The sequence below is a fragment of the Amphiura filiformis genome, chromosome 11 (assembly GCF_039555335.1).
Source record: "Amphiura filiformis chromosome 11, Afil_fr2py, whole genome shotgun sequence".
In the NCBI taxonomy this organism is placed as follows: domain Eukaryota; kingdom Metazoa; phylum Echinodermata; class Ophiuroidea; order Amphilepidida; family Amphiuridae; genus Amphiura; species Amphiura filiformis.
In genome coordinates this window covers 29,944,173-29,952,471 of record NC_092638.1, presented here as the reverse complement: position 1 = coordinate 29,952,471, position 8,299 = coordinate 29,944,173, and the positions used below count along the sequence as shown (strand labels likewise).

Below are 8,299 nucleotides of genomic sequence, written 5' to 3'. Positions count from 1 at the left end.
TGATATCAATGGACGTAGCAATTATTGAAGTAGTTCGCTCTCCGTCATTTATAAGTACAACGCAATATGCAAGTGCTGCTTCTTTTAATTAATCCAGAATTTCAGATTATACAAAAAATACAATTCATGATTTGGTTTTCAACGACACTGTTTTTCTTCCGTAGAAATTTCTTAGTAGAAATATTACATGATCCGAAACAACGGAGGGGAAACCCGAACCTGGATGAGATCACGACATAATGCTGTATTAAAAGGCAGACACTATATATCAAACTAACTGCAATCCGGGATATTAGTGATTCACATTAACGTCACATGTTGGAAATCATCATGGACGGCAAACAAGGTAAGGGTATGTTAAATTGTTATACTTCCAGCAACTGATTGTTGGTAATGAACATGATGTCGCCTCATGTAAGCTTAGTCTTTCATTCTCGCCATATAACAAAGTGCGAGGATATCACCATTCAAAAGCAATTCAGCACATTAAATATGTACATTAATTTTTAGAGTAGTGCTGTACCAGAAGTTGTAATTATAAATAATGAATATACGTTGTCTCAAAAATACATGTAAGAAAATTAAAGTTTTATAGATTAAAAATGCTGTTTCCACACGGGTCAAATAACTTGACCTGACAGAGCTGACTTCTCTCCCCACCTATGGATTTTCCTGTCTGCATTTCAGTCCCTTTTTGATATTAAAGCCAAAATGTGCATTTGAAAGTCACATAGAATACGGTAATTTGTAAATAATAAGTTCAAATTTAACTTGAAAAATCCAAAATGGCTGCTGGCAGCCATATTGGAAATATTGGAAGTTTGAGAATACCATAGCATTTAAACCAAACGGCTTATAAATATGCAGATTTGGCTGGCTGTTACTAACTGCAAGGAGAAGAAGCCACTCCAGAGGTTAGTTAATCATTTTGAGGTCATCATCAGGATGAATTCCAAGATGGCTGCCAGCAGCAATGTTGGATTTTGCACGCTAAATTTGAACTCTAAACGGCAAAAATAAAACCTTGGAATGAATTTCTAGCCATAAATGTAATTGGAAATAACACTTTAATGGTATTTCTAGGTAGAGTGGGTTTGTAAATGTGCAAATATGAAAATAATCAATATAATTATTGGCGGCCATCTTGGAATTTATGATGAAGATGACCCAAATGAAAAGGTAACACTTGGAATGGATTCCTGATCATAAAAATAATAGAAAATGACACATCAGTTATGTATACAGGTTGATATAATTATTCAAAAGTTATGTAATCTTCTGACTTCCAAGATGGCGGCTGGTAGCCATTTTGGATTTTGCCGTTTCCTGGAGTGCGTCCACACTTTTGGGAGGGGCATAGGAGCTCATTTGTTTTTTTAATAATTTTTAGCACCAGAATCCGCCTTCAAACCTTTCTTTGCTCCCCGTGGTCACAAAAAGTCCGAATATTACCCCACTACTCAAGTAGGGCCGTTGGACTCCATATAATTTTTTCTGGACGCACTGTCAGAACGGGCCATTTGGTGTTGGGACGCAGGGATAGTATTCAATAAGCAGGCGCGTAGCAAGCGGGGGGACAGGGTGGACGAAGTCCATGGGCCCCGAGGGTTCAGGGGCCCCAAGCAAAAGATAAAATAAATAAGCGCTGATTAAGGAGATGCTAAAAAGCAGGGCCGAATTTACCCAGGCCAGGCCAAAATTTGGAGACCCCAAACTCACCGTGCACTCAAGAGGGCAAGGGGGCTACTGCAAGATCGACAGTGGTGGCAGAAGCATTGCAGATAAGAGAGAGATAAGGTAAAATGTCCGATCTTACTAGGACATTTGCGCGCGAAAAATGTCAGACCATTTTAGTCCCAAATGAAGGTGAATTTGGCTACGTGAAGGACCTATGATATGCGCGAAGCGCGCATTTTTTTTGGCCATATTTTGGTCCAAAACATGTTGTTCTCGGGCTATTAAAGAAGTACATGCACAGCGCAATTTTGGGGGCCCCTCTGGCCCAATGGTAAACCCGGCCCTGCTAAAAGGGCCCCGAACTGTTTTTTGTCCATGGGCCCCAGAGGCTCTTGCTACGCTCCTGTCAATAAGATATTTCTTCGGCAACGTTTTTTAGTATGAGATAGATGTAGAAATCAAAAATTTGCTGATCGGTTTAAATTCCATTCCAGGTATAGGCTATTTACGTGCAGTGTTGCTAGGCCATACTGGGGCTGGAAAGAGTAGCACGGGGAATACCATAACCGGTGAGAAAACCTTCGATAGCTATACGGGCACGGAATCGAAAACGAGTAAATGTACCGCAGCAGAGACAGACTGGTCAATAGATGGTCACCGAGTCCTGGTATCTGATACACCAGGGTTTTCTGATACGAAGAGGGAACAAAGAGAGGTTGAAAAGGAAATACGTGACCATGTCAACGAATTCAAACCACATGTATTCCTACTTGTGATTTCTTTGAGAGGTAGATTTCCGGAAGAAGAAGCCCAAACTCTTGACCGTCTCGAAACCTTGTTTGGTTCACAAATTTACCGGTAAGTTTAGACATAACGAAACTGTCCGAGAAACATTAACACATGTTTCAACTATTCAACCCTGTGGCGTAACGACCGGGGGCAAGAGGGTGGGACGTTGTTTTCTCTGGCACGAAATGCAGTGACTAAAATTAAAGTTGAGTCCAGGTTAAAATTAACCTGACTTGAGTCCTGTTTAAAAAAATGACCTTCGACCTTTTTGCCTATAGTTCAAGAGTGGTACGTCACAGGGAGGTATACTATTTCTGAATTCTTACGAAGAATGGAATACCGTGTAAGCAAAGTTTGAGCAACTTTCAAATTTGACTCATATGAAACATTTTGATTGACCCTTCTGCATCCCATTCTAGACATGGCCGTGGCCAAAGATTTCGCGAGTAAGAAACAGATTTTTGAATTCTGCTGAATATGAAGGGCTATAAGAATGTGAATTAAATTGACACCCCTTTCGTTGCAGACACAGTGTAGTGGTACTCACCGGACAAGATTATCTTCGAGGGATGACTTTGGACAGTTTTATGGAGTCGCAAGCTCATCCGAAAGTACAGCTCCTGGTACAACGCTGTGGCGGTAGAGTCCTTGCTTTAAACAACAATGCAACAGAGAGCGAACGAGAAGGCCAGATGAAAAAACTGAAATGTGAAATCAAAAAGATTGGGATATTCGAAGAATACACGATCGTTGCCAGTACATTGAGTGAATACCTCAGCAATGCCGGAGAAACAGCAGCAAACATCAAGACTTATGTTCACCAGACACGGTTATGGCAGTATACTCTTGTTCAGGTGCAGACTATCAGAAGGTCAAGGAAACGTAAAATAATAATATCCTTACCTGTAATAATGGGAGGATTAGGGTATATTGGTAGGGAACTTGCACAACTAATTGCTCCATTGTACACACACCGGTCCTTTTTGTTGGAAATGTGGCACTACAGTGTAACATAAGGACTTTTTTGTTCCGTATTTTAGATTTTACCTCCGGTTTTCCGGACAATTTTGACATACCTTTTGGCAAAATTGTCTCGACTCAGATTGAGGTGCCCGAGCCCCGAAGGGGCTCCAACCCGGGAGTCGAGATTTTCTTACCAAAATATATGTCAAAGTAGCTCATTTTAACACTATCTGACCAAGTTTTTTTTCATAGCGCTGCATGTCACAGGCCTGTACGCATAATTTAGTTCGGGGACTTTCGCTAAATAATAATGTCTTCAATTTTTTAACCTTTTTATTCAAAAAAAAGAAGAAGCAAAAAGTGGACCTTTGTGGATTTTGGGGTGGGGTGTTGCTGCATTAACCTCCCCTACCCATTGTGTAAAGGCAGACAAATTTGATCAATAATTTTACAATCACCGGGAAAATGCTCTGGATCCTCCACTAATTTAAAATAGAGAACAGGCATAGGTCCTATCAACGCTCTGCAAGGTCTATTGTTCTATTGTTTCCGATTAGAGCGCTGACATATTGGAAAATGTTGCCAATCAATATTCATGAGAGTGTACATTCAACGTCCAGTTTTCGAAATTGGGTGACTTGTGCTTTGTAGGTGTGAAATTTACATACTTACGTAACGAATAACGGCATTGACATCATCGAATGGATGCCCAGTGTTGTTGTGTGGTTAGTTATTATATGGGCTTAATAATTATTATTAAATGTATTCATCATTCCTTTCTTATTCTTTTATTATTGTACTTATTCTTTCATAGACCTACACGTTATCACTCTCTCGCTCTCCTTGTCCCCTCTCACCCTCCCTCTCTCATTCCCATCATTTTCCATATTTCTATTTATCTACTTGTCTTTTTATATCTTTCTATTTCTCCCTTCCTCCAGCCCTCTCTCATTCTCCATATCTCCTCCTCCCCTCTTCCTCCCTCCTCCCCTCCCAAGACTTCTTACAGGGGTGAATCTGCCCCTTCCCAACCCCTCCCCTCTTTGGGTAAGCCACTATTTCTATACCAATCTCCTTCTTAAAATAAAATTAAATGGAAATTTCTTTAAAACAACCTTTATAGGCCTATACTTGTATACTGCGCTCGATAGTAAGCACATAATTTATGCTAACTATCGAGTCTTTAAGGGATCTAGAATGAGCGTTTCGACAGTATTTTTTATGAAACATGAGAGCACCTTAGACGTATCGAATGGCATTCTGAATACGAAGCATGTCTTTCTGATATCAAATAATTTTCATTTTTGAAAATCACGATATAATACAAATTTTATGACAAATTATAAAAATTTGATATTTTTCACATTTTGATATTTAGCAGTCCTCGAAGTAAATTTTATAAATCTAATGATATATTCTTAAAGTGTATGTAGCTGGGAGGAAAAGCCGACGATCAATTGAAAATTTTGACCTTTCATATTGAAGATATGGATTTCCCCCCCCCCCCAAAAAAAATTTTTTTTGGGTGTTTTGGGGAAAAAAATCCATATCTTCAATACGAAAGGTCAAAATTTTCAATTGATCGTCGGCTTTTCATTCCACCTACATACACGTGAAGTATAAATCATCAGATTTATAAAGTTTACTTGAGTACTGTTAAATATCAAAAATATCAATTTTTAATGATTTGCCATAAAATGTGTATTATACATTGCGAATTTCAAAAAATCAAAATTATTTGATATCAGAATTCGATATGTCTGATGTGCTCTAATGTCCCACAATAAATACTGTTCAAACGTTCATACCCCTTCCCTTAAGCTATATTGCAACAAGTGCAGTGCTCAAGTAGAGTGTATGGCCAAAGGAAATAAACAGAGGCAATCTAAAATAGATGGAATTTGGTCAATAGTTGTACATGTTGCAATCAGAAATCCATTTCACTATTATTCTACATATCATACAGTTTGGCCTTGCAAAGTATTATTATAATAGTGAATAGTGTATAACAGTGAAAGGGATTTCTGTTGTCAATGCATTGATTAATTAAGGGGCGAGACAGCATTGATTTGCTACGAATTGAACAGGGCACCTGTCTCATCAAATCAAAGCGTGTTCACACGGTCGGACATAAATTAGAGTCACGCGGTAGCCGTGACCAGCAAGTTTTTTAAAAAAAAGACTGATAAAGAAGACTAATAACAGATGCTCCCGCGAGACTATATTTACAGCTAACATTAAAACACTTGACTTCTACTGTTCGATGTTATTTTTCGCTGGGTACAAAATGTATCTAAAACCATGCTAAATGTTATTTACAGTCCCAGGTGTAATATCTTGACAACTCATTAATTCAAAAAGGGCCACCAATCCTACAGACAATCATTGTTCGTAATAAACAAATATTTTTGCTTCCATTTCATGCGGTATTTCATAGCGAAAATTAGTTGCAAATCATACTGATCCAGAATTTTTAGACACTGCTACAGGTCTACCTGGTTATCACCTTCACACTACTTTTTCAGATTCACTTCCAATTATACCCTAGCAATTTCTGAAATACCGTACATACAAATTCCGAACCCCATTCGCCAAAAAATCAAGTTTTTCACAATTCTTTTGTTATTTTCGGACGACACATCAATTCATATAATAAATATTGTACATCGACACGCTATTTCGCAGCCGAGTCTCGTGGTGTAATGGTTAAGGCATTGAACTCCTAATCCGGGGACTCGAGTTCGAAATCCGATGACCAACTTATTTTTTCAATATTTTATTAAACAATAATTTTATTGTCATTAATCAAAGATAACACAATTTTAATCATCCAGTGCTATTATGATATTATTTTTTTTTATCAAAGCAAGATGTTACCAATATTTTTCTCATTTTTAGTTCTGTCCTACCACGGGGCGATTCGCATGATAATAGGACAATAAAACATGTGATATGTATGAATGGTTGTTGAATCGATCTAGAGACCTGTCCCTTTGTCATCTTCAGCTATCGTAGAACTGTATTCCAACATGACTGTCATTTCAATTGTTATACCGTTCCGGTTGGTTTATTGCATACACTCTATAGGTGTGAAAAATTATTATAGTATGGAAGGCCAGCAGGGACAAAAACGTATCCAAAAAGATACAACCAAATATGGAAGGCCACTAAAGTCATAGTTACGTAAAGGCAAATTAGCAAAGCGGCAAAAATACCCAAATGCCTATTAAAAGGAGGGACTGTCCCCACCACAGACACACGGAACCCCCGATAGAGAGCAGGGCTTGAAGAATGAGGGAAATTAAAACTACAAACCGCGAAAGACCACCAACAACCGCCGCTCAATAGGAAATCCAACTAGACTGCCCGCAGGGCTACAAAAGAACTATCAACCGCGAAATTTGGATATCCAACTAGATTGCCCCGCAAATCTACAAAACCACAATCATGGTTGACATGAAGAATGAGGAAATTAAAACTACAAACCGCGAAAGACCGCCAACAACCGCCGCTTAATAGGAAATCCAACTAGATTGCCCGCAGGGCTACAAAGAACTATCAACCGCGAAATTTGGATATCCAACTAGATTGCCCCGCAAATCTACAAAAACTACAATCATTAAAACATAATTATCTTGCTAAGTCGTGGCACTTAGACGCTTCCGTAGTATAAGCCTTGCTACATATACACGCATTTCTCAGCTTCAATTTGAAGTAAATCGCACTGACTCTGTATCTTGCTGGCATCGTCAACATTGGGTATGTGTTGTTCATATTTACATTTTCTTAGTTGCCTTGAATAAAGTTTATTAAAATGTATATGTATCCCTATTAACATTACAGTCACGCGGTAGCTGTGACCAACAAGTTTGAAAAATAAACGGCTGATAAAGTTTTATTAAATTATTTACTGTCATAAATCAAGGATAACATATAATTTCAAACATCTATGTTTCGTTTTATTCGTTTTATGGAGTACTTCGTAACCCGATGACTTTCCAAACTTAAAACTGCTTGGCTACATTCATAAAAAGAATTAAAATCCACCAAAAAAACGTTGACAACGTAAAGAAAGCAGCAAGTTTAAAAAGCCCCCACCTCGGCTCACTTTTTGAAACTTGGTCCCATTTTGAATATCAACAGCAAATCGGTGTTTTTAACGTTTAAACAATAGCATCATTGCCATTAACATGGCTTCTTATTATAAAACAAAACATATATAGGATATTGGCCATGAACAACACCCAGGGGGGGGGGCACTGGTCATTGAGCAGAGGGTATCATGCGTGGCCAAAGATTCAAGTAAAAAGGGTCTTTTTTCATGATCAGGCACTGTACTTAAGTATCGTGAATAGGGTATCTAAAACAAGGAAAAAAAAAAAAAAGGGTATACCTTGTACAATAAATCAGTGTTTAGGGTCCTTTGAGTCAAATGTGGTATGTAATAAAGGTTAAAAGTTATAAACTTTTGAATGTGTGTTTTCCCAGTTTATCATGAAGGGTTTTAGAGTCAAAATATGACTGATTTACTTGCTTCTAATGGGGGAAAAATTATTTCAACACTTATATAGGGTATGAAATTGCACTTGTCATACTTGTTTAGGGGTGCATTTTCAGACCTCGTAAATACTTGTTTAGGGTGGTATTTGAAACTTCGTGGCCACGCATGACACCCCCTTGTCAATGACCAGTGCCCCCCCCCCCGGGGGGAACAACATAATAACCTTTCTGATCGTTCCAGAATGCTAACAACTTAATATCGCATCGGCACATTAAAGATACATAACACTTCTGGAAATGTTTTAAGTTGATAATTATGACAAAGTTTTTAAAAATCAGTATCTTTTACAAATGGGACCAAGTTTCAAAA

General features: G+C 38.2%; 1 protein-coding gene across 1 annotated transcript; it reads left to right on the top strand.

Moving 5' to 3' along the window:
- The first annotated feature begins 47 nt into the window (after positions 1–47).
- Positions 48–4,131, top strand: LOC140164708 (GTPase IMAP family member 1-like). The gene is made up of 3 exons (XM_072188064.1): positions 48–346; positions 2,172–2,535; positions 2,993–4,131. Exons 1-3 carry the CDS (start codon positions 316–318, stop codon positions 3,480–3,482), a joined length of 885 nt encoding a protein of 294 aa, XP_072044165.1. The 5' UTR covers positions 48–315; the 3' UTR covers positions 3,483–4,131.
- Positions 4,132–8,299: the final 4,168 nt, after the last annotated feature.

Coding starts and splice junctions, on each gene's coding strand:
- LOC140164708 (XM_072188064.1), top strand. CDS start 316: ATGTTGGAAATCATCATGGACGGCAAACAAG. Junction 347..2,171: donor CATCATGGACGGCAAACAAG/GTAAGGGTATGT, acceptor ATTCCATTCCAG/GTATAGGCTATTTACGTGCA. Junction 2,536..2,992: donor TTTGGTTCACAAATTTACCG/GTAAGTTTAGAC, acceptor CTTTCGTTGCAG/ACACAGTGTAGTGGTACTCA.